At 38.3% G+C, this 26,144-nt stretch overlaps 1 protein-coding gene across 21 annotated transcripts in view; it reads right to left on the bottom strand.

The window, feature by feature from the left end:
• Positions 1-26,144, bottom strand: part of CARF (calcium responsive transcription factor) — a gene marked incomplete at its 5' end in the record, with an annotated part of 41,786 nt that overhangs the window by 4,898 nt on the left and 10,744 nt on the right. For 6 of the 21 annotated variants that reach the window (XM_080400154.1, XM_080400161.1, XM_080400164.1 and 3 more), the window contains 13 exons: positions 256-333; positions 473-540; positions 1,905-1,935; positions 2,606-2,737; positions 9,332-9,698; positions 10,735-10,865; positions 14,534-14,609; positions 15,605-15,767; positions 16,155-16,388; positions 16,812-16,955; positions 17,881-18,001; positions 20,942-21,131; positions 25,524-25,608. In XM_080400154.1, coding sequence (XP_080256280.1) covers positions 256-333; positions 473-540; positions 1,905-1,935; positions 2,606-2,737; positions 9,332-9,698; positions 10,735-10,865; positions 14,534-14,609; positions 15,605-15,767; positions 16,155-16,388; positions 16,812-16,955; positions 17,881-18,001; positions 20,942-21,131; positions 25,524-25,608 — 1,820 coding nt within the window. Of the gene's footprint in view, positions 1-255; positions 334-472; positions 541-1,904; positions 1,936-2,578; positions 2,738-5,345; positions 6,974-9,331; positions 9,699-10,734; positions 10,866-14,533; positions 14,610-15,604; positions 15,768-16,154; positions 16,389-16,811; positions 16,956-17,880; positions 18,002-20,941; positions 21,132-25,523; positions 25,609-26,144 lie in introns of those variants that run through there. The other 15 variants (XR_013930156.1, XR_013930157.1, XR_013930158.1 and 12 more) reach the window with 7 other exon arrangements.

Raw genomic sequence — 26,144 nt, 5'->3', positions numbered from 1 at the left:
TTTCCTCATAAGGAATTTCTTAAGAAATACAACATGATTCACTTTAAGTTAAAGCTTACTCTGTAAAAAACATACATCTGAAAGGACTTCAGACAAAAGCTCTCCACTGTTTCTTTATAAAACAAGCTTCATTTACTTTAAGAAAATGTATACAGACAATATAAAGATCGAGAGGCACTATTGGCCTACAGTTTCAGTATGACATGTGAAGATGGCAATGCATGGATAAGCATCCATTAACATTTTGGTACATACTCATAAAAACATTGAGATCTGTCCAAACAGTAGGCATCTCATCAAGCAGAACAGAGAGACACAGTGATTCTAATACTTCTGAAAAGGAAGAATTACTTTTATTCTCTATTGAAAAATCCTCTTCCTCCCACCAAAGAATGCGGGCTTTATAGAAGTCATGTCATCAGCCTTTAATCCCCTCTGTTCCATTCCTGCAGGTCCTCCCATAAGATCTTACCTTCTTCATGATCTCCATGTCCCTTCCAGTCTTGTGCAACTTCTTGAGTGGGGAAGCAGAAAGAACAGCTATGTCAGAACACAAAGACAAATCATCACTGTTTCTCAAGGGGTGCATTCAGGACCAGCACAGAGAATGTCAGTCTGGAATGAGGATGCTGGGACTAAACTTCTCCCTTTCCCATTGATCTGCCAAAGCACATCTTTCTCTCAAATGGCATTCCTACTGCCATTTAATTGCCATACCCAATTACATTTTAAATAGTATCTAGAGGCAAAGACTATTCTACAAAGAACAGAAGTAAGTGTCTGGTCTCTCCTGGAGCCACTGAACTATCAACATTTAACCAAAGGTCAGAGCTAAAATTTTAACAGTGTTTTAGTGGTAATTTATGCTGTATTGACACTGTCCCCCACTGTAGAAATCCAAGTACATTAGAAAAATGACCAAATGGCAGATCCAATAGTATGTAAGTTTTTGCTCTCTAGCTCCTGCACATTGAGGACCCAGAAATCAACTCTTACGAACTCACTGTACTACAAACAGATTTTCATCCTCCTGTGAGCCTTATCAATCTCTATTAGAAAAAAAGATCAAGAAGAACAAGAAATCTAATTTGCTTAGAACAGCATGCTCTTGTTTAAACAGGCAGACTGTCATTAACAGAAGGCCAGTACAAGCCAAATGACCAACTGAGCTGCCCTGCAGAGCTAAGGATGGTTGTAGTAAAAACAGGAATTCCAATTATCCACATTAAAAGATCTGATTACATGTGCCCTAAAATATCTGCACCATTTAACCACAGTAAGGTATAATTAAAACTCTATTAAAGAATTACATGCAAACACTATATTCATGTCTCCATTTTCTTTTTTCCTTCCCCTCTCACCTGATACATACAATCCTCTATGCATATATCACTTAGAACTATTAAGCATTCAAAGTTAACTATTCAAAGTTAACTTTTTCCATAAAGAGGTTATCTTACCCATGCCTTTTGCAAGGTTTCCTCTATCTAGCAGAGGCTAACGGACTACTGGTGAGAACTATTCCCACAGCATCCAGTGCTCCTATTTTTCTGTCCAGGGAAGACTCCTTAGGACAAGGACAATCAGTATTTGTCCTCAGAAAGCTTTCCATGTTTTCAAAACCCCTTCTGTACTGGAATAGGATGGGGTCCTAGACGAAAAATGCCCACTAATATTTTCTACAGAACAGCGGTACTGTTTATTATCACTCCTTTGAAGACTCTCCAGAAAACACATCAAATCCTTTCAGAAAATAAACATTTCATTTGTCATATGCGTCAGAAATGGAATGAGATACTAGGGTGTAACAGCTTACACTGCAAAAAACCTCCAAATGCACACACATACACTACTGTCATGTGACAAGATTTTTGCCTTCCCCTCTTTCTCCCCCCACATCATACCTTAGTTGTTGCTTCCTGGATAGTTTCTGACCTAAAAAAAAATAATAAAAAAAATCAACACAGCCTGTTTTACACAATGCTTGTTTCATTCATTAATGAGGTGTGCTGTTGCTGGGAGAAAATAATCATTACTGATGGGATAGGCTCTGAAGTTTATTCTTATGGAAGCCTTGTTCAGAAGGGAAGGGCAGATCAAGAATTTTCTCATCAGAGATCCATGAAAAGCAGTAACTTTTCACAGCACCATCCTCAGCTATATCACACTTGCTATCCCTAATGGAACAGATTCTTCCTGCTTAATCTTCTGAGAACACATCTGTTTGAATAGGCTTAACGGAGCAAACTGTAAGTTCGCCAACAGCCGGACAAGTCAAAGCCAGCTACTATCCACAGCCAGAATCAGGAACTCAAGTAGTATAAAATGAGAGGTCAGTTTCTCAATATATAGCCCTAACAGCTGGCAGAAACTATGCTTTTCTCAAATCTTTTCAGTTGCTGTGAACAAAGTTGCTTGTTACAAAGCGTCTTGTGAAATGTGGCTGCCTGATACTGATCCAGCTAAGGATGATAAGCCCAAAAGCAAGCCAGGAAAAACCTTAATGCAATTATAAGGAGCATAGGGACCTAGGATCCTGGGGAGATGGGAAGAAAAACTGACAGGAAGTAAATCTCACCATTATTTACTTATGCAGTGAACTCACCAGCTGCTCCAACAGTATGACAGTGAAACACTGAGAACCAGAGGGCCTGAGGGCATGGGACTTGGGTGGAAGCCCTAAGTGTGAAGGAAGACACATCTGTGTGGATACTGAGCACGCTTGAGGTAGACAGAGCTGCAGTCAGAGGGACGAAGAGAACAGCAAGTTAATTCAGTCGGGAAGAAAAGGTATATTTACCTTGGTAACATGTAAAGGAAAAGACTTTATGCTCCTAGATCAAAGCTCCAAGAGGAGCTGCTTCTTCATATTAGAAGAATGGGCATCTCAGACTATGGGAAGTCATCTACCTGCCTCTGGTACTCACCAAAACTCAAGCAGCTTTGTTGGTTTTGAGGGCAGGATAGGCTTCCCTTTTCTTTCAAACCTTTAAATTCCTGCCATAAGCTCACCCCATCCACTACTGGCACACATTCAGGAGCTGCACTTGCCTTTGTGACGAGCTTGCTACCTGCTTCCAGGGCCCTGGAGCCCCCCAGCACAGCCCCCCCTCCAGCCCTCCCCACAGGACCCTTGCTTTTCACACACCTTCAGGAACTTCTTCCACCTGGTCTCCCTGGAGCTGTACTACTTGTTCTTCATCCCCAGAAAGCACTGCCCTGAAATAGCTCTTGCATTTCTCCCCATGAGCCCCCGTAACCACAACACAGACCATTACTTTAAAAGAAAAAGTAGTGTGCATTTGAATAGGAATATTATACATTAAGTTACTATATATATATATACACACACACACATACATATACAGACATTTGTCTCTAAATTTTGTACAAACTACAACAATTTTATACCACAGAAAGGACTCATTAACACTACCGTTTCCATCCAAGAGGCTGCCACCCTTGAACGACAGCTATGGATGCATGCCTTTTTAAGTCTTCTCTACATTTTAGCAAAAAGTTATTTTTGCATGCACATACATAAGCACAGCCCTTCTTGTAAAGCCCACCGAGCACTGTTACTGGTAACCAACAACGAGCATAAATTGGAGAATAAGTTGTTCATTTACAGTACCGTTGAAGCTCAAGATTTCTAGGTTTGCAAAATAAACACCTGAACTTAATAAACACAAGAAAACAAACTAAACATCAGAAAAACTACTACTATTCCAACACAAAGTAATAACCAACGACTTTGCACCAAACTATATAGCTTTCTCTGAAAAATAAGCTTTGAGTATTCTATTCAAGCAAATTTGACTGCATTGAAAGTGGTTTACTTGTGATTTTTTTCATATCTGTAATAGAGCCTTTTCTGTAAAATTTAGGTGGACATTAGTGAACAAAGATGTTAAACTGAATATAGACTGGATATGCGTGAGGAGTTCGTGTTCCTCCATTAGCAACATGTACAGAACAAATGTAAACATACTCTTTAAAGAGGAAAGGTTACACTAAATTAAAAAAACAACACTATTTAATAAACTGAAATATGTATTTGGGAGACAAAGAACTGAAATTCTGTGAAAATGAAGGAACTGAAAACAAAAGAGTGAGTATTGGCTAGAGAAGCATTTCAAAATTTTTCGATGAGCCGTACTGTTCCAACTCTCATCCCCAGCTTTTAAAAGCAACTAATTCTTTACTGCTTCTTTAAATTTCTCCCAACTTTTTGTTCTATTGTTTTCAGGGTACTGTGCAAATCAGGGTTGATTATAAAATCCATTTCACAGCCTGCAATTCAAGATGGACTAAAAGAGTATTTCCTCCATCTGTGAGTACTAAACCCAAAATAGAAATACCATCAGAAACACTGTTCAGCACAGGATAAGACCGTAGCTCATGATGCCAAGAACAGTGGCTGTTAAAGAAAGATCTGTTAATGAGGGAACTAAGCAAGACGTGATGGAAATGTAATGTCTCTTTCCTCATACTTTTACTCCAACCACAAATGTATGGTCTGCTTTGAAGAGAACTAAAACTGAAATAACCTCTTGCTGGTAATCTTTAGCTGCAGTTCATTCTTTTGAGAACAAGCATTCTCAAAAATGAGGAACTATTCTCAAAAAAAAAAGAGTAACATTGAGAAAGGTGATATACTTGGGAATGCATTTGTTTCACCTCTAAGAAAAAACAAAGGTGATCACTCAATACAGCAGCATGAAAGGAGGTACCCATTCTGGTATATAGTTACCAAGCTGGAAAAGTAAAGGTGACTGCTGCCTGTGTGCTCCAGAACTATGACTGAAGCAGAGAACATCTATTTTGAACATATTTTCACAATTAACAATAACAAGAAAAAAGCCCAAAAGGGTGAACCTTGTGGGATTTTACCTACCAGAAATGAGTAAGGCATACCATAAAACAAGTCAGTGCAGAAACTAAATACAAGAGACTCCAAAGAACTGGAGATTCTCTATGCACTTGCATGATAAAATACTGACTCTTACTTAATAGCGTGATCCTGTTGGAAAATTCTGATCTAAGCTAACCCATAAACATTAGCTTTAAAAACAGCATTAGCAATGTTAGTAACCTCACAGAACTTAATCTATGTTAAGGTAAGACTAGAAGCACCTACCTAACAGATGCTGCATATAAAGGCATTAGGAACCCAAGTTCAATGTGAGACTTTCGAAAGTTTTAGCTTTAAATACTCAAAATAAAATTAAAAATTAATTTTAAATGGCCACTATTTAGACTATGTTCGTGAATGCCTTGAGTGTATGTTAATAAATCTAACAATTTTAAAATGTTAATCTTTATGTTCATATAATATTACTAACGTTTTCTCCTCTACATGAATGAACCAATCTCTTTCCTGCCTTTGGGTTTTTTTTTTTGTTTGCTTTTAAATCTGAAAAAGAGAAAGTCCTCAGATTGTTTTCTTGTACTTCATGCAGAAAAAAAATTAATCAAATTTTATGATCAAGTTCTCAACCAGTTAGTAGGAATAGTAACAGAACTGCTGATAATCCTGTATTCAAAATACTCGGAATGCTGCTCTAAGAATTCAGCACCTGAAGCAAACAAACAATATCATCATTTCACTTGGTGTCTACGTTGGCATCAGTTTAATTTCATTTACTGCTTTAAATGGATTCCAGGTTATTTGTAAGTATATTTTTTTTCTTAAAGAAACATGTCTGTCACGGATTATGTAACTCAGTGCTTGTCACTTACGGATTTGGCTTAAATATTACTAAAAGATATTTCTTTATCATATTCAGTTTTTAAAAGATTCCTGGTAATTATTCTAAGTAATGTAGACCGCTTCAGTCTTGGAAGCTGCCACCATTGAAAAAGACCAATTTGTTTTCTGAATGTTATAGTCATAGCACACCTGCACATACTGCTTAGATTTGTATCACTTGCTTTGTTTTCTTGAGCCTCTCTTCGTTAGTCATGTATCCATAAGCCCTACATCACAAACAGCAGCAGTGTAAATCATATTTGTCTGAGCTAATAGCTTAAGTGCATAAAGCAAAAGGTAGATAAGCTGAAATGGCAGCATCAATCACTTTCCGTGAGATAAGACTCCTGCATTTAGTTGTTACGACCAACTGCTAATACAGTACCACTGCAAAGGGTGCATGCAGCAATGAACCTCATTATAAAGCCAGAACATAAGTTAGAAGATGTCAAAGTTGAAAACATTCAGAATTACAATTCACATACTTTTCTTCATTATACCACCTTACATTCACCTGGCAACCTCACCTTTCTCCTCTCCTTGATCTTCATGCCGTTAACATTATGATCATGTCAAAGCTGCGTTTTCTTAATCATCTATGTCCTTCATCACTTTGAAATTTAGCATCTTGGACCTTCATTTTGTCACAAAACCATTGCTGTATTGATACACTTTGCTGTCAGATTCTGTGGTCTTGGAGCTGGCAGATTCTATGGTGTCTGTAGTGCTGTAACAGTCGAGAGTCTCAAGGAAAAAAGCAAACCCAGTGTGATCCACATTCTAAAGCTAAGGAATTAAATTGTGGAAGACCTTCAGAAATGTTGACCAAAATGGGCCATTTGGATAGCATCCAAGTTACTCAAAACTTCAAATATAAGAGAGAGGTGATGTCCCACCAGGCAACTGAATGACCTGGAATTGGCACTAAACCACATCCATCATAAATCAAAAGAGCTGTCTGTCAGAACTAGTGTAAAATATGCCTAGTCTGAATGTCACAATACAATTTTAAAAGAATGGCATTACTTTGAGAGCACCCGCCTTTGCTTCCAAGACACTTAAGAGTTCTCCGATTTGAAAAATCCTTCCAGGCTTCACAGATTTAAATAGGTGAGGAACTATGGCAGTCTCTGATTTTATCTGGCTTCATAGACAATGCCTTTTCTCTTGGCTCTTGTTTAACTTGGCTCACACAGACAACACCCTCTGTATTTTCTTCAGCTTAAAAACAAAACAAAATTCATACATTGAAGTTCAAACTCCACTGACAATGCTTCAGCCCCAATAACTGTATGCATTTAAAAGAAAAATATTTCAGGAACTCAGGAGGTCACTACTGTTTAGTTTGACAGACAGTTATGTCATCTGCTGTGGTATAAGACATTGCAAGTTGACATGAATTTACTGCAGTAAGGGCTCCCTTGAGTAGGAATATTTAAAATATTTTATAAAAAAAATTAGTATGTTTGGAGATACAAAATTAGTCTCACACAATGTCATTCGTCTTCCCCATGGAAAAATAAAGCTCCCATTTTATTGGATTTTTTTCTCTTCTTTTCTAGGGGAAAGGAGGAATAAAGGTGCTTATCGATCAAAAAATTAACTCTAAAGCATGTTAATTTAGAGAATGACTTACACTTCAGGCATAACTGGCCACTTCTCTATGACTGCACATACATTTTCAGCAGGAATTAGCTTATTCTTAAGTTAGCACTTGGAAAAGAGAAAATCCAGAACATACAGGATAATTTTAGCCAAGTGCACTGTGTAAGTGTATGCACACAGAGAAGAAAAGAGTATCTTGAAATACACACTGACTGAACTGCTAAGTTCAAGTATATGGTGTTTCCTCTACATAAAATCTGTGACATTATTCCCTCTTTGGTCTAGACTGTTTTTTGTTCCCCTGCTCTCTAGACAAAGAACCTGTCTCTGAAACAAAAAAAGAAGAAAAAACAAAAGCAAAAAAAAAAATCCATTAATTTTACAGGCAACTCCTCCATATAACTTAGGATTGGCACCAATATTCTCACAATTTCCAAATTCAGTCTGGAGATGATAGACTGAGACCTTGAGCAGCAAAAAAAAAAAAAAAAAAGGCAACCCAAAAAACTTAGTCCTTGCATTTATATAGTTTTATATTTCACCACATTTCTTTTTGTGTAAAACAGTAGTTCTTTAAAAATTGACTTACAACACTCATCACTTACAAAAATATTTGAGAGGCATTCACATCTAGATTTAACAAATGGGATAAACGACTGAATAGAAGGGGTGCATTGGATAACCTCTCTGAAATCCTTTTACCCTGAATGAAATCAGAATTTCTCAGGAAAGTAGTCAAATTCAATTATAAAAGGGAAAACAACCAGTTACAAAAATATGTCAGTACAGTAGGCAGAAAATCCCTTCACAATTTAACTTTGACAATACTGCCACAGTAAAATATCCCAGTATTACTTTAACACGTACAAATTTTGTTATATTTCCTCACGAACCCTTAATTTCCTTTTTATTTCTTCATGTAGTTTTATATTTCCATTTTCAGAATATTACAGAATTTAGTACAAGTTAAGTTTTGCTGACCTGCAAAAGTCATCAGGACATATGGAGATAATTATTGCTATGGCGTTATGAAGGTGTAGGCTATGATCCAGCACATACTTGCATAGATGTTCTGGCAAAACTACTCAAAAGTCATCTTTTTAGAAGTCACTGATGACAAGATAATATAATATAGAAATAATAAAGCATTGCACAGCTAACATTTCAGACTCTCTGGACAGTCAAACGGATATGTTGCACTGATCTATATACGCTCCTTATCTAACTGACTTTCTCCACCAAGAATCAGAAAGCATTCTTTTAGAATGCAAGCTTTCATTCTCAATCCAGTTCCATGGCTGAGAATTCAAAGACTGTATCTATATTTGATAACAATAGTTTTAAGGAGACTTCTATTTCAATAGAGAGAAAGTTATTTATGGCATTTATTATGCATTTAAAAAAAAATATTTTCAAACAGAAGTTTGAAATTCCAAGCAATTACATACAACTCGTTCTGAACACTTCTAAAGCATATTGATGACTACAGGATTCTAGTAAAAATTATAAAAAATACTCAGAAATCTGCTGGGATGGTGCAAAGAAAGAAGCCATCAAAACCCCCACATTTCTGTCCAAAGAGTTCTAACTAGATTCAATATTGGTTATTTTCTATTCTTATTTTTCCTTTAAAAAATATTTTGAAGATCATAATATTAGCTAGATATTAGGATTTTTGGCAAAAATATTGCGTTCATCAAATAATTGGTATTTGGTCAAAGAAAGTGATAAGCAGTTTAACTAAGAAGTCATCTTTTTACACTAAAAACTAAGTTTTGGTTTGTTGTGGGTTTTTTTGGTTTGGTTTGGTTTACAGTCATCATGTTTTCACAGTAAAAGCTAATTAGAATCAGCTGAAAGAAGTCTGTGCTGGAGTTCCCCCTTATCAACACATTTCTCTCCTTTCTTCAAGACACAGAGAATAAAATCCACCATATTTTCCATTTACATATTATTGGGAAGACTGCAACTTACTAAGTGCTGGATGGCTGTCCACAATCCGTACTGGAAGAGTCTGTACATCTCCTAAGAGAATCTGGTGGACTGCTCCTTCTAGGCTTCTGGAGTCATCTACCCCTCCAACTGCTACCAGCTGGCCTGTGGTGACCAGACTCCGATCAGAGCCAGGTGAAGTCTCAAAAGCAGAGGCAGTGGTGCTATGCTGTGCTAGGCCAGCACCTGCTTGCAGACTGTGTCCCTGACTAAGTACTAGAGAATGGTTGGTTATTGCACTCCCTATGGATTCCAGGAGACTTGTAGGGCTGGGAGGGGAATGGTTATTTACAGCTATCAGGGCTGTTGATCCATTTGTGGAGGTACAAGTTGACTGCAGCTGTAATCCCTGCGAAAGAGAAGGCAGAAGAACTAACATACCAGTATTTACAGCAAGAGTAATTTGCATTTAATGGCACGTATTTTGCAATGCTGGAACTGGATAGCTTCTGACTTCCTATACATCATCTCTTTTGAACAGTCAATCCCAGCAACATGAGGCTAAAGTTGTATTAGAAAACAATTAGAACAATGGGTATCCAGCAGTATCTAGAAGACTACTTATGACTGTAAAGCTCTAGTTTTGGATTGATATTCAGTTTCCCATCATTCCTCAATCCTGCCCATTCACACAAGAGTGAGCACTAAGAGCCAAGCATACTGCTTAAAAAATAGAGAGAGAGAGTGAAAGAGTGTGAGGTGCTGCCAAGTTGTCTTCAGAAAGAAAGGGGAACAGCAAGCAAAACAGCATTTTACTGCAGACTGTGTTTCTAAGGAAGAGATCATTCATTTCATTGGGATTCAGGAAGCGTGAAGGTAGCTTTTCAAAGACGTAGCTAGGGAAGAAGGCTAACAGAGCCAGCTTTGAACGGAGATGAACTTTAGAAGAAGTTCTTTTAGCATGATAGCCTTATCCCCCTCTTCAGCCTTTCAACCTGGAAGTTTACAGATCTGAGCTGGGAGCAGTTTTAGGATTCTGGCATACTTTCTTAAGAGGCTGGAGGAGGATTTAAAGGAAATAAATAAGACTGATAATCTCCCCTCAGTTTTGCAACATTTTCATTATGAAATGACTGACCATGTCAAAAATGAATAGGTACTTGGTTTGAGGCAGAAGCCCACTACATTCATCTTCCTGGTTCTGCCTTCACAAAAGACCCTAACTTCAAAGTGTCAAAAGATGGTAGTGGGATCCCCTGCACTACAGCTATATGCTAAACGTGACATGCAAGACAGGTCAAAGTAAGAGCTGACAGCTATTGTAAAGTCCATGTTACCAAGCCAGTGTTTGGGATAATTAGCTGAGAGGGAACTTGCTGTTCTCAGCTCACCTTCAGCATTCCCAGCGCAGAACATCTGATGTTCTGTAAACGACTTGACTGTACCTGAAGTTGTGCAAATATCTTGGGCTGAAGTGAAGAGAGTGAAGACAACAGCTGAGCTGTTTCTGGTAGCAAGGACTCCCCGCTCTGGTTGGATTCTGCTTTGTTGGTGACTGACTCTGCTGCTGAGCTCCCTACAGTGCCACAGAAAGGAAGCAGATAGTTATGACAAATTTCTTCTTCCCATTTAAGAGCCTCCCCTGTGAACTGAACAACCCCCTTCAATCTCAATACAGGCATATAAAGACATGTATATACATCTTTGCTGTTCTCTTTGCAGAAGAACTTGGATGCAAAACAAAAAAGGCTGGGTATGAGAGAAAGACAATACTGTAAAGAATGGACTGTATGTGCCAGTTCAGAGTAAAAAAACAAACAAACAAAAAACACCACCAATAAATCAGTTTTGAACAGCAAAGTAACTACACCCTACACTGTGCTTTGAATTTCTAGTTATAACACAAAAGCTGGAACATTTCTATCAAAAAAGCAGTCAAATAACTTGACAATACATACACCTCAGTAAGGGCTCAATAACAGACAGGCATCAAAAGAAAGGATTGTCTTCCAAAATAAAAATCTACACAGGAAATCCTTCAAGTCTCACCACTCCCTTCCAAACACCTTTGTGGAACTAAGATAATTTCTATGCACTATCACACCAAAAGTCCATTTATATCTGGCAACCTTTCCAGGCTACAGATTACACCATATCTTCAACATTCTTACTTAATGCAAGAATGACGGACTTAATTTCCTCAAGACCTGTAAAACCCGAGATTCACTTGTAGCAATTTCTGCAAGAAAACCTGTCATGGGATCATTCCATTTCCTGTCTGAGCTACCCAGAACATTTTAGTTAAGATTTATCCAGACACAAGCAGACAACGCTTAGCCTCTTATTTCAGTTTCACTGCTACAACTATAAAAGAGTTTGTCTTGTGTGTGTAGATTAGCCTGGTGAATGGAAAAAAATTGAGAACGGTCAATCGCAAAAAGCTTTCTAACAAAAAATCACATGAAAGTTCCCAGCAATCTAAGTGAGTGGCGAGACTTTCAACACATCTACTGGTTTGCAAACTCTAACTCTTTATTGTAACTGAGCATAAAATACACTTTGTACATCTCCTTGAACACAACTACTTCAAATATTTAGGGTCTTTTTAATACCATACAGAGATCCTGTGTGCGTATGTGAATATTCATAGCAGTTCTTTCCTCAGGTTGTATTCTACACCAACATGCCTAGGAATAAAGCTAATAGTTCAACTCCCAATCTACCCACTCCTTACACTGCATGGGCGTTCAGTATGAATGCCAGAAGTTAAAAAAACCCAAACACATATATATATATACACATATATATATATATATATACACATATATATATATACACACACACACATATATATATATACAGGTACTTTATCTCACTTGTCATTATACTTCATAAAAGACATAAAAGTGAGCATACAGGTTTGATAGTTACACTGATTCTTAAACCTAGGAGAGAACAAAGACAGCTGCATCACATGGACATATGGAGTTCTGCACAATAAGAAAACAAACAGCTGGCTTTAGTTCTGTTATTGTTTGATTTCTTAAATGTAAATTTGTCCTCATTTGGCACAAGCTGAAATAAAAAAAAAATATACAAACAGTAGTTTGAAAAGTCAGTGTTATTTTTCCTTGCTACCACTTCACATACATTGAGAGCTGATTTTTTTCAAACTCAGGCTTCTTTTTTAACTTAGACTCGTAATACAATTTGCAATGTGTACAAACACATACCCACACATACATGGGGAGACAAGACATGTTGGAATTAAGAGTATCTGCTTATATTTACTGAATTGGTGCACATGGATGGAAAACTAAACAAATCCAGTTCTCTAGCTTCCTTTAAAATTCAGTATGTCACTGGATGGATGTTTCTACATTTGATAGGCTACTTTGCCTTAGAAAATTATCAGTGAATGACAAAGAAAGGAAGAATTGGTCCTCCTGAACCTTCTCTAGCATTCAGACAGTTCATACAAAAAGTCATCCCTGCTGAGCTCTATCACAGCTGGCACAACTATTCTGTGTCTCTCCATAAAAACACAGAAATGGAAGTACAGATATGCAAAAACTTAAGTGCAGTAAGTCTAGACGCTCATATTGCAAATTCCTTTTTTTCCTAAAAAACAAGACTTCCTTAAAAGAGAGGGACACTATTCCAACTGAGGCTAAAAATTTACCTCTTGTCCTCTGACAGTTGTCAACACTGAAATTCTTACCCTAAGAGCACCAAGCATACATGATGCTTTTCAGTTCAAAGTGATCCATAGCAGCAACAGCTAAAATAAGAGTTTAAAAAACCCCAAACAAAACATTTAAGTCCAACATTGGCCTTCTTATTAGCTGTAAATGCACTGGTGTACATGGAACTGCTCCATGTAAATCAGGTTCACCAAGTCATTTAGGAGAAATCACACAGTCAGCCAAATCTCTGGGGATTTGTACTTCCTGCTACTATGTTCTAGTTAAATGGAAAAAAGAAGCTGGCAGCGTCACTAAGATTAAAAACATCTAACAAGTTTGCAGCATTATCTTAAAGTATAGAAACTCTTCTACCTTGCTGCAATCATATCCCTGCTAAAAACCAACACTTTTCTGTTGAGTTTCATATCAAACCTATTAAATAAGGGAGGGGAAAATCATCCACAAACATGCAGAAAGGATCTTTTGGTGTCAAGCTAGACAAAATATTCTTGAAACCTGGGGAAAAGGACAGAATAATCTAATTTTAAATTTATCAGCAACCATGATTGAGTGGAGCATCTCAGTCTATGTGTAATCTTAACTATGTGGGTAGCAAGTAGATCTAGTTAAACACACCTGTATTTCGTTTTAGTACATGTTTTGAAGTCCAAGTAATAGTAGTAGGAACCACTTTCAACAACAAAAAAAAGTAACTAGTGTCTTTAAAAAAACCCAGAGCCTTGACCATGAATGCATAAAATCAAGTTTCTACAGAAATCTACGCTGTCTACACTGGTTTTGCAGCAGAGTGGGAGGAAGTTTAATGCTTTGTTAGGTGGCTCAGCAATCACTGGGAAGAGATACTATGGTTTCACACATCAGTAAAGAAGTTACACCACATGAAGAGCTGCAGAAACATATCTCACAGCCTTGCTGCCACTAAACACCTGTGTTTCTATTTCTATTCTAAGCATTAAGGAAAAAGGAAAAGAGTGCTCTGAGTTCTGACAACAGAAATACAGTGTTTGCTGTTCAGGGCCTGATCCTAGCAGTGGAATTCATCAAGCCAATGACTTTGTGAGAAGCAGGAATCCCAATATGCATTCAAGTCCTTTTTAGCAAGATGTTTAAGCATGTGTGAAGCACAAGCCACCAAGGAACAAGTACCTAGTTGGCTCCTGGGTATTCTGTGCCCTGACAGATTTACCTGTTCAGTAGGTATTTAATTTTCTCTACACAGGTGTTATTAGCACCTTCATCCAAGGTAAAATGTTCTTTCCCCATAACCATCCTGTTAAAATCTTCAGTTGCTTGAGGATGCTAAATAAAAATCAAATTTATAATTCTTGTACTTCTGCCAATCCCATCACAATTATTTTTCCACACATGCAGTCAAATAATTAAAAAAAAAGTATGCCAGACACACCAAAATAATCCTTAAGTTCAGCTGAGTGACAGAACATGACAGCCACCTCTCTGGAAGGAAACCAAACTTCTGTGACATAGCTAGTAAAACAAATCACATCAGGAGACAGCTAAGTTATTAACACAGTCCTACCATCTGAAGGTGGTGATGCAAATGTAACAGTCACTGTTTCTGTGAGAACATTCCCACTGTCTGTGGTCCACTGCAGCTGAAAGGAAAAAGATCTCAGTTCTCGGAAAGGGTGCAAATTTGTCTACTACAGGAACATAGTCTCAATATAGGATCTGTAGGAAAACAGTGTCTAAAACTACATTTTCTTATTTTCTTATAATCACGCATTTTGGGAGTGCTTGGTTTACAAAAAAACCCCAAACAAACAATTGTAAAAGGATTTTAATATGCACTATCCTAGGAAAGCTAAAGTCTGCTCATGACAGTTCAGAGACTTTAAAACAGAAAATAGTGAAACCAGTTGGCTAACTAACAAGTATCACTCACTCACCTGGACCAAGAGCAATGCACGGAGAGGGAAAAGACTGATGACACAGCATGATTTAACAGTACAGTTTGTCAAAGCTGATTTTAAATCAGTAGTTCCTTAGCAGTGAGCCTCGTAACTGGAAAAATTAGGATCACTGTGTATCACTTATTATTCAGTATGTGGAAGAAAATCAAGGAACAACACCTAAGAGTTACTGAGCATTCTAAAGTATCTATTTCATGCTTACTTAACTTGCTATAAAGTGCACTTATTAATATTTACACATTCAAAATGTTGTGCAAGCCCTAATTTAGAGTGCATCTGAGACAACCTTCACCCCCATTTTTCAGATATAGAAAAGTAGTAGTAACTTCTCCAAAACACAATGACAAAGTCATGAATAAAATTCCCTGATGCGTGCCAGTTTTTCTAGACCACGTCTTCCAGTTCATTCAGTCATCATGAAGTGCTAGTATAGTATAATTTGTCAATCAACTAATACTGATCTAATGATGATGAGAATAAATACTGAAGAAGGTCAGAAAGTTTTATTCACATTTAATCCAATCCTGCTCAGCCAGGGATTCCACTGAAAATATTGCTGCTGGAAATAGAAAGTCATGGAGAATTTTGGATGAAATACAGCTAAGAGGTAAAAATTAAAAATAATATTTCCAGTATTTAACTCCAAAAATCAAAAAGGAACACAAATGCCAACGTACTGTTGCTGGGATACTTTCTGAATTATACACCATCTCGCCATTCCTCAGCGACTTCTGCACTTCGTGAATGTGGTTCTTGATGTCATTCACAGTGGGGAAGAAGGACAGGTTATGTCTTTCTGGCACTTCATCAGGCTTGAATAATTCTCTTTCCACAAACTTTCTGTCACGTTAAAGAACATGATGCGTAGTTAAAATATATCCTGCTATTTCCCCCTGTTATAGACATTGCTACCTTCTCCCTCCCCTTGTTGCATGACAAGAGCAAGTTAGGTGATCTTCTGACGCAGTTCTCTGTGCTGCTACAGAGTTTGGAATTAAAAATCCCCATTTATTAAACTAACTTTAAAGAGGACAGCAGCTTTTAGTGGCTACCTACAACAAAATGGAAAGAAAAGACAAAAGCTGGGAAAAACAGATTCTCATGACATATGGGAAATATATCCAGTAATGCATCAGCACCGACATTTAGTTGTAAACCAGATTAATCAAATGCAAAAGTCAATATAGCACTAAATATAGACTGAGAGCATGCCAGACAGTTATGTACCTTAGTTGCTTCCTCACTGCATAGACTTGCTCTATTCCCTGAGACACCAGTTCTCGTATCTTGTCTGCCACTTGAGGATGAAGTCGGGAGGGCAAAGTACAGTTCTCATCTCTAACAATTTCCTCCTCTTCCTCAGGAGAAGACACAGAAAAATGGGAGGGTGAAGAAGGGAGGCAGGAAGTTTCCATTTCATGATATTGGTGGGCTTGCTGAGTGGGTAACTGTACATACCACCTGGCAAGAAGGAAAGGCAAGAAAATGAGTCTCTTGGGGGAACAGTCTGACAATCACAAACAACCTAGTTAGAGAACTTAAGTTTTTACAGCCCCTGAACTGGAAGATACTGCCTTTCAGAGCTCAGGGCCATCTCACACTTTTCATTGCAAAATACACCAGCTCAAACCCCCAAATAATACAACTATCTCTGTCTATTCCCTGCATGAAAACATCTGCTGAAGTTCCACAGCTTGGTGCTGAACACATTTACCAAATTAATACACCAGAGCCACAGAAGTCTTGCTGACACTGGGATTTTTTACTATTGCTATTAAGCAAGAGCCTTAATAAATTGACTAGGTAAAAAATAAAGCAAACCAAGCAAATTATTGCTCTTTTTTGCTTCATTTGTCAAGATAAAGAAAGAAGTGGAAGCTTCACCTGAGGACACCGCCAGCATCTATCAAGTTCTTCTTCAGCATGTTGAATGCTTTCTCCTGTTCCATTCTTATGATTTTCTTGTCAATTTTAGGGTCAGTAGGAACCCTGTATTCCGGAAACTTCTGAACCTTTTTAATATAGATCCTTCCAAGGGTGGGATAAAAAAAACCAAAATTCTCCTTCAGTACACTTTGCCCTCAGGGATGGGAAGGCAAAAACCCCACCTACTTCATATCAATGTAGACAGTAGTATACAAGAAGTTCAAGCAGAGTGTTGTAGGGGGTAAGGAGCCTCTAAGCGAAATGTAGAATTGTTAAGGACACATCAACAGAGAATGAAGATGGATACAGACAGACACACTTCTGTTCCGGTCTGGAAACCACTCAGCCAGAGTGATTTCGCACCTCATCAAAACCCCTCTGTCCCTCAGTATAGTAAAAGCACGCCACCATTTCTGAACAGGCCACAGTTCACCCAGCTTGAAGCCAGAATTGAGCACATACATATCTTGCTGCAGCTGTCCAGGTAAACACACTCTTAGCTCAGTAAAAACTGAACAAGCACCCAGGAGGATGTCTCAAGGACAAGGAAAAAAAACATTAGTGTTGGATAAGGAGAAAGTCCCCAGTGAACAGGAAGAACTGTAACTCCTTCAGCAAATAGGACACCTGCTAAATTAGGATGATTGACTGATACGAGTGTAATTAAAAGCCTGAAGGAAGAACAACAAATAAGATGACAAAGTTTCTGGGCTAAAAATGGTTGCTAAAGGACACCACGATAACTAACTAATGCTCAGGTAGAGAATGACTCCCACCTGCATTTCACATCCTGATGTACTGCTACTTTGCATCCAGGCAACCTATCAAATCTCAGCCTTAATCAGTTTAACAGGACAGCACTTCCTCCTTCCATCTAAATGAGTATCAACATCGAGTTATCAAGGAGACTAAGCTAAGAGCTACAGTGCCTATCAGCTACCACCCCAAACAGTGCCGTCAAGGCTCACAGAAAGAATGCTTTCTTAGTATGCTGAGTTGCTCTTCCAGCTTTATAGACAATTCTTACCTTGCTGGACAAGTGGCTTTGTACAGATGGCCAGAGGCGCTTTCCTGCTCACCCGCTTTTTTGGGCTGGAACCCTTTCCTCCTTGGCCCATACTGGCACTCCATTACAATGGCTCTGCTTCCTGGGAACAGAAAGTAATGTACTCTATTTATTCAAGCAACCACTGAAATAATTACAGTAAAACAGTAACTACAGAAAAGATGAAAGTTCCAAAACAGTTATTCCTGTGTACCATCAGGCTCTTCAGAAGACAAAACACTTCAGCGTAGCAAGCATTCAAATACAGTGCAAATGCTTCTCCCACAGGAACACAGAGCATTTTCAAAGCATTTCGCAAACTTACTACACCTCACAACACTCCTGCAACATATATGAAGGCAAGATATTGGATTCTGCCCTGGTGAACACCAACACTTTACAAGAGCAGCAGCCTTGTAAGTTACCAAAGGAGCACAATGCTAATAATAAACATAAGGGAAGCAGAATCCCAAAATAACAGAAAATCCACAGCTGAAATCAAAGGTCTGCTGGTTTTGGCTAAGGTAGAGTTAATTTTCTTCACAGTAACTGGTATGGTGCTATGTTTTGGACTTGTATTGAAAACAGTGTCCATAACACAGGGATGTTTTAGTTTACTGCTGAGCAGTGCTCACACAGAGCCCCTGTTCCTTTTCTGCTTCTCACACTGTCCCACCAGCAAGGAAGCTGAGGGTGCGCAGGAAGTTGGGAGGGCGCACAGCCAGGACAGCTGACCCAAACTGACCAAAGGGATATTCCATACCCTATGATGTCATGCTCAGCTTATAAAGCAGGGGGAAGAAGAAGAAGGGGGGAAGGCAGGGTTTGTCTTCTAAAGTAACTGTTATGCGTGATGAAGCCCTGCTTTCCTGGAGGTGGCTGAACACCTGCCTGCTGATGGGAAGAAGCAAATGAATTCCTTAATTTGCTTGCACACGTGGCTTTTGCTTTACCTATTAAACTGTCTTTATCTCAACCCATGAGTTTTCTCATTTTTACCCTTTGTTTTTCTTCCCCATCCCACTGCAGAGGAGTGAGCGAGTGTCTGTGTGGTGCTTAGCTGCTAGTTGGAGTTAAACCATGACAAAAGGTCAGCAGCTATGTCCAGCCTCCTGTCTTAAATCAATACTTCAGACCATGCCATCCCATAAATTCTTAATTGCAAGTCTGACCTATCTTCTCTGTTAAATAAGACTGTATCATTGTGGCATACCCACACAAAACCAGACAGGCTTAAACAAACATTGCTTAGCTCTAAACTTGAAGTAAGTGACTTTTTCCAGTCAGACCTCTAACAAAAGGGGTAACAAGCATAGCATTGAAGTGGTCAAGAAAGGATCTTCCAAATTTCTTCTATGTTGTGTTACCTTTTATTTATAATTCATATACTCCAATATGCGGACAAGGAGCTGCCTATACCACAAGTGATATAACTAAAACCTTTTTAAGTATCACAACAGCAACATAATGCGTTTCCATAAGATACCAAATGATCTATTTATTGCCTTAGAGTGTGACATTAAGAAAAAAAAAAAAATCAATGCAAACAAAGAAACAGGAAATTTAAAAGGTAATTATCTATAACAAACAGATATCTTGTATCTTTTTAAAAAACAAACTTAAAACCAAAGTTCTAGGCTTGAAAAGACTTCAGGAGTTTTGAACTAGTCCTTGCTAATATGAATCGCAAAAGCAATTTGATAGGGCTTTTTTACAAGAGTATCAACTATCCAAAACCCTTATTAAAAATCATGATCAAGATTTTGATGATTAGTGGATGTTTTACGCTACAGGGAGCTACCCGGCTTTTCTGTATTTCCCCACAGGTGAAGCACAGCACGGAAGGTATTACAGATTCGTTCCACTTACACAGAAGTGATAAATTCCTTGAGAACACCACTTTTGTCCTGCACGGTTTAGAATTCAGTTACCTGGGATTTAAATTCCAGTTCAGTAAATCATATTTACAGCCTCTACTCTGCAGGTGTGAAGGATTTTAATGAATGCTTTTCACAGAGGAGTTATAAACTAAACCTAAATGTATTGGAAAGGCAACACATTAGAAATATAGATAATACCTGTTTGGGAGTCTGAGAAAAGCGAAAAAAATTACAATTTAATAATCTGAATCTCTATTAGTCTACAACACTTTAAAGAAGAAAAAATCCGTGTGTGATTTTGCTCTATCTATCTTACTGTGCGGCAACTCATTTATCAGGCAGATCTTAACAGGAAACTAAAGAGGTCTCAAATGTGTTTTGGGGAAAAAATAAAGTGTAAGTTGTTTTGGTTTTTTTCTTAGCTTTATTGTATCTTACAGTTTATGGCTGAAGCTTTAAAACTGGTGCTAACATTTCACTTTTTCAGTTACTTCCAAAAAACAAAACAAAACAAAACCAAGAATACAAGCACATAACCTACATTCCAGTCATCCATGATCTCTATGCAACAATTAAAACCTGTTAATTTCTTACCCAAATGAACTCTTAGTAATTTCACACAGGCATTGCATGAGCTAAATATGTTATTACCAACCTGTGAAGTCTGCACATTAATTTTAAAAAACAATAATCTATCTCCTGAGGTATGTTGATGTTTAGTTTGTTTTTTTAATTTATTTATTTTTTTTAAAGGATGCCATTTGAATAGTTTATTGGCCTCTGTTGAACAAACTCTTCAAAGGATCTCCATGTTAGGCAATGATACTTGAACAAGCTCTTACCCTTATAAGAACTTGCACATCCTGATAGAGCAGATGGGACTTCCACCTAAAGATCTTGCTGCAAGAACTCCCATCAAATAGTACTTAACTAACTTATTTCTAAAGAGCAAAAGGAAATGATTACAACAAAACATAAGCTTGTGGTTTCAGGGAAATAAGCTCCTTCGGACTGTGACACGGAGGTGCCCAAGCTGCTCTTTTTTTTACATTTGTGCCTTGACTTTATCAACACTAAGGAACATCATAAAGATCCTTCTTTATGCCTACTTGGCAATTGATGTTGAAATTTTGAAAGTAGTTATTAAAATAAAAGTTAGTTACCTGCATTGACAAAGGGGATCCCATCATATGGGACATACTGAGATTTCCACATCAACCGTGTGGCAGGTTTGGCTGGGCTTGGAGACTGGCGCGTCCCCCACACGCTTTGTGTTTGCTGCTTGTGTAGCGTTAGAATGCTCTCTAATTCTGTCTCGCTCACACAATAGCCGCGGTACGAGTCCCCAATTTTCTGCATGGAAAGGAGGTGAAATAATAGGATTATTCACCTAGCTGACTGCTGAACATTACACAAGAAAACAAAAGCAGTCAGGCACTCTGGCAGGTGAGGACACAGGCCCAAACTTTTGGTGTTTCGTGGGGTTTTTTTCCACCACACTAGTATCCTCACAAATAGGTTTAGCATAGGATCTAACACCAGAGCAGTCCCCACTGAGGTCACAAGTTTGTCAGCCCTCCAGGGCCCTAAGTACACCAAGAACCCCTGAAAAGACTACAGTTACTGCCAACTCTGATTTCCACAGGACAACTTTACTCCTGTTGTTTCCCCCATTACAGACTTCAGCTGTAGTCACCTCCTAGATAAATTTGTCTTAGGCAAACATTTTCACTTGACTGCCACAGAGAATCTCTGAAGCACTAAAAAACTGTCTATGTGTCTACTTCAACACACACACGCTGCACTGAGCCAGAGTGGAATACACCTGCTTGTACCACCAGTAACTGCCTCACCCACTTAGTGCACTGACTTTGAATTGAATGTTTCACCCCTCCCAGTCTTCAAGATGCTCTTGATTCTCCACGTTAGACAGAAACATAATATACCAGATTTGCCATGTGCAAGTTGATGATGGTTTCAATGAACTCTGCTAAGCTCTGGGCATCTCCAGAAAAACTGCATCTAACCTGACTAAAAAAAAAAAAAAAAAAGGAAAAAAAAAAAAAACCCAAACCACAAACAACTTGCTGACTTTGCAACATCCCCTGTGACAGCTGTTCAGCTACTCTGAGCCATCACAGTTGGTTCAGTGCTGGTCTGCCAGGACCAGCCAGCAAGCAGCAAAAGCCCTGGGACAGAGAAGAGCTTTTCAGCCAAATTCAGCATGCCATGCTCACTTCTGTTCATATGCAGCTCAGGATCAGGCTGACCAAGCAGCTGGAAGTAACATGCAGAGTAGTTTGCCAACTCAGTCTTAGAGTGTATCTGTGGGGCAAACGCATGGTGAATGAGTACTTAAGCCTGACAGATCTATTTTGCTGTCTTCAATGACAGAGCAGCCAGATGTTTAAATAATACTGACAACAAAAGCAGCAACAGTGTCTCTCCAAGATTATTATGTACTTTAGTGACAGCTGCATAAAACCTGCCTCTACCTAAGGAAAACAGAATGTCTGTTGTTAGCAAGACCTAGAATCAACAAAGAACAAATGAACACCTGGTGAATGAACTGGGCCAGCACAGTGCTGCTGCCAACGCAAGCCCAAAAGCAAAGGGTTACATACACACCGGCTGCATGAGTTATTCTAAGTTACCAATTGCATACACTTCAGCAGCTCTCTGCACTGCAAGCACATGCTCCAGCAGCTAAGTCTATATAGGCTGCACTCACACAGCTGTAGTGAGGAAGAGAAGTTGGCAATTGTTTAGCCAGAAATTATAAACAACACTAATGTCCAAAACTTGACCCGAAAAATCCAGGAGAAGCAAAGCAACCTGATATGTACCAGAAATACCTTCTTCACAGAAACCCAGGGTGCCACCTTTCGCAAAAAGCATTACAGTACCACTCCACAGAGTGAATCCTGCATAACCAACATTTTCCTTTCCACTTATACCTCTCACTATAAACAGGTCATTGACCTTATTTTAGGGAGAAGAGAAGACTGATACAACTTTTGTGCCAGAAAAGTATCAGTAACGGTGAAGGCACTGATCCTATTCTGTCTTTACTTCTTCACAAGATAATAATTTTCCCAAAACTGGTGGGAGGAGAGGAGGATTAGAAGAAAATCATACAGCACATAGGTTCTCTGCTCTCTAGGTTACCAAGTAGGAACAAATGGGCAAATGAGACCATCTGCTCCACACAAATAGATAAGCTGAGCTTTGTACAGATGATTAATTCAGTTTTTAATTACACTATTTCAGTATTCTGATACATGCTGGAAATGCATTCTGATCAGACCAGTGAAAAGTAAGTAGGTTATAGAAAATAACTATTTTTTTTAAATCCACTTTTTATTAACAATGTAATAACCTTGAAGTAATCAGATACCCTCCAACCCTTTAATTCCAGCCAAGGTTCAAGCCAAAAAAAGGCACAATTCCTTTTCTCCTAGCAGCTTCATCTCAGCAAGGGTACGTAAGACCTTACACTGAGGTACACACACCAAGACTGTGGTTCTCCTTGAGTAAACTAATAGCAGCAGGATACCAGAGGCATTACACTATCTAGGCACAGCAAGCATAAGCTGAACATTTCAAGGCAGTCAGGGAATTGACACCAAACACAGCTTAATGCTAATTATGGACAGCTGCAGCTTTTACTGCTCTGTGTTTGCCTGCAAGTAGTAACTGCCAAAGGAGTCACTGCCCTTCAGAGCTCATTCCTGGCCAGCTTCCTGGGATATACAATTGGCAGTATGTACCCAGGCTATGCCATGGCTTCACCTGCTGGCATCTTCTGTGAAATTCACACAGACCTCAACACTGTTTTAAGTTTTTCTATTCTAGCTAGCAACTGAAAGAGTGGAATTGTGAGTTGCAATATTTATCCGCACCTCTACTAGATCTCCAAATTCCAGTTGGACCCTTCAATCCTGTTATGAGTAACAAAACATTTTGCAAGACAGTCACACCTGAAAGGTAAGTGACACCTCAAAATCCTGTTGTCTCTAGTCTGTGCCCACGAAAAGGCACAAGCATCTTAGCAGTCTCCGGTGGATTTACATTGTGTAACTGACAAACTCAGCAAAGCAACTCAGCTGATAACACACAAGGAGGAAGAGAATTTGGGTTATTCCTCCTTGGATGGGGTGACTCTGTGGGGAGAACAGCAAAAATATATCTTTTTTTTAAAAAAGGAGCAGGGAAGATTCATGCATACAGGCAATAGTATTGCTGAACAACACAGGCAGATGTTTATGTCCTCAGAACGCATTCAAACAGACAATATTTTGATTTCCTTTTCTATAAATGCTGCTGCTGTGAATTTTAAACACAGCAGGTGAAATTTCCCATAGTAGAGTCAGACAAATAAAGCAGATAATACAAGTCCTCCTACAAAATGAAACCAAAAATAGATTATTCACATCAGCTACATGGATAGCAAGACAGGAAAGTGTGTGCCACACAGTGCTAAAAACACAGTAATAAGGGTTATACATCTTACTGGACTTTAACAACTAACTGGCCAACTGAATTAAATGAATGTGAAAATGGTATCTCCGTCATAGAAGAATTAGCATTATTAGTTTTCTGACCTCTTAATGTTTAAGTGGATATAATAATGGACAAAACGTACAAAATAAGTCGTATAAAAAAGAGGAACAGATTCATATATTTACTTAATTTAAAAATTATTTCTGAGGGGATACATAAAGAAATTCAATTTCCAAGTCACTGCAACTGCAATTTCCAGTTAGCACTGGCCAAGTCAATAGGAAAAACCTCAAATGGTACGGATATCTGAAGAGGTGATCCAGCTAGACAGAGTATGAGTTTTCCTTTAAAACAGTATTAAGAGACAGTAAAATAAACATCTATCAGGAAAAGTCTGGTAAAATGAGGAAGGGGCAACAGGAAGAAGGGGTAGGTGATCTCTCAAGAATCTTCCCATCTCCCCTCCCTTCCTTTTGAGTGATTTATGATACATTCTAGCTGTTGAGATCATCCCAGTCATCAGGACAGTTCTGCAGACATCAAACAATATGCAAATAAAGACCTGTTTAGGTCAAAAGCCATTCCAGGGAATAGAGAAGCACCCGTAACCATGTTGGTATGATTAAAAAAAAAAAAAAAGAAAGAAAAAAAATCCAAAAATACCCCCGCCCCCAAACCAACAACAAAATCCCATCCCTGTGAGAGTACCTCAAATAGAAATCCTTAGTAAAACATTTACATTAAGGTGCTCAAAGTCCTAGACTTGACCCTGGCAAGTCACATGGATCTTGATTTCTGCAACACAAACTAATATGAACAGTTGCAGACTTAGGCCATACAAGAGCAATTTTATTATTTAATCAATGAATCACTAAGGACAACAAAAAACAGTCTGCTCAGCAGAAGACAGCAGAGCTTGCACTAGTGTGCCATGTTAAGAGTTCACTCTGGAACTAAACAGCTTCTCCCATTGCTGTATGGCATCAAGATTTAAGAACCACATTTTTTGCTTCAGGAGTTGTTGATGGTCAGTTATTCTAGCATTTCCAAAAAAGGAAGGGATTCCATAGCATTTTATGTGTTTAAATGTGCTAGGAGTACCAGCTAGTACCAGTAGTATTTCCTAATATCACGAAGCTTGAACACAGCTTCTACAACTATGAATTATTCCTTCCATGGCATAGCATCAACATCTTAGATCTAAAATGATTAAACATCAAGTCAGAATTCTTTGCAGCCCACCTCACAGTTCCTGAGACGGCGTGCCCATGCAGGTGTATTTGGTGGCAATGGCTGGAGAGGGATGGGAAAGGGATCTTCCACTACCCTGAAAAATAAAAATAAAAATAAATAGCAGAAGTCTATATAGACATCCAGAAAAGCAATAATTTAGTCTAACCTACAAGTAACGTCAAATCAGCACATTATGTATAATCCTACAGCATGTGATCAAACTACAGATATTGTATCAATTTGCCTTTAAAACTTAGGGCTCATTTTCCTCATATTCTATTTCATTGTTAAAATAACTCACAGCAAATACAAGTATTTTTAAAAAGCACCGTTTTCTACTGAATGCTCAGAGGTCTTCCTGAATGTATTCTCAATATCACTGCTTGATAATACACAAAACACAGTAAAATAGATCAGCTGATTGTCTTAATAATTTTACTGTGAAGACTGATCATAGAATGCTAAAGATTAAATCCAATATCAAACACTTGTTAAATGCTAAACCTTTTAGTATATTTTAAATTACTGAAAACCAGCTCCAATAACTATTTTAAGGAATTATCTAGTTTCTCCATTCCCTAAATCCTGGGGCAGAAACAACACTTACTTAATCTTTATTATTCCAGAACT

This window comes from Falco punctatus (genome assembly GCF_963210335.1).
Source record: "Falco punctatus genome assembly, chromosome: 8".
Classification (NCBI taxonomy): Eukaryota; Metazoa; Chordata; class Aves; order Falconiformes; family Falconidae; genus Falco; species Falco punctatus.
The sequence above is the reverse complement of the archived record's forward strand: the minus strand, read 5'-3'. Positions and strand labels throughout refer to the sequence as shown.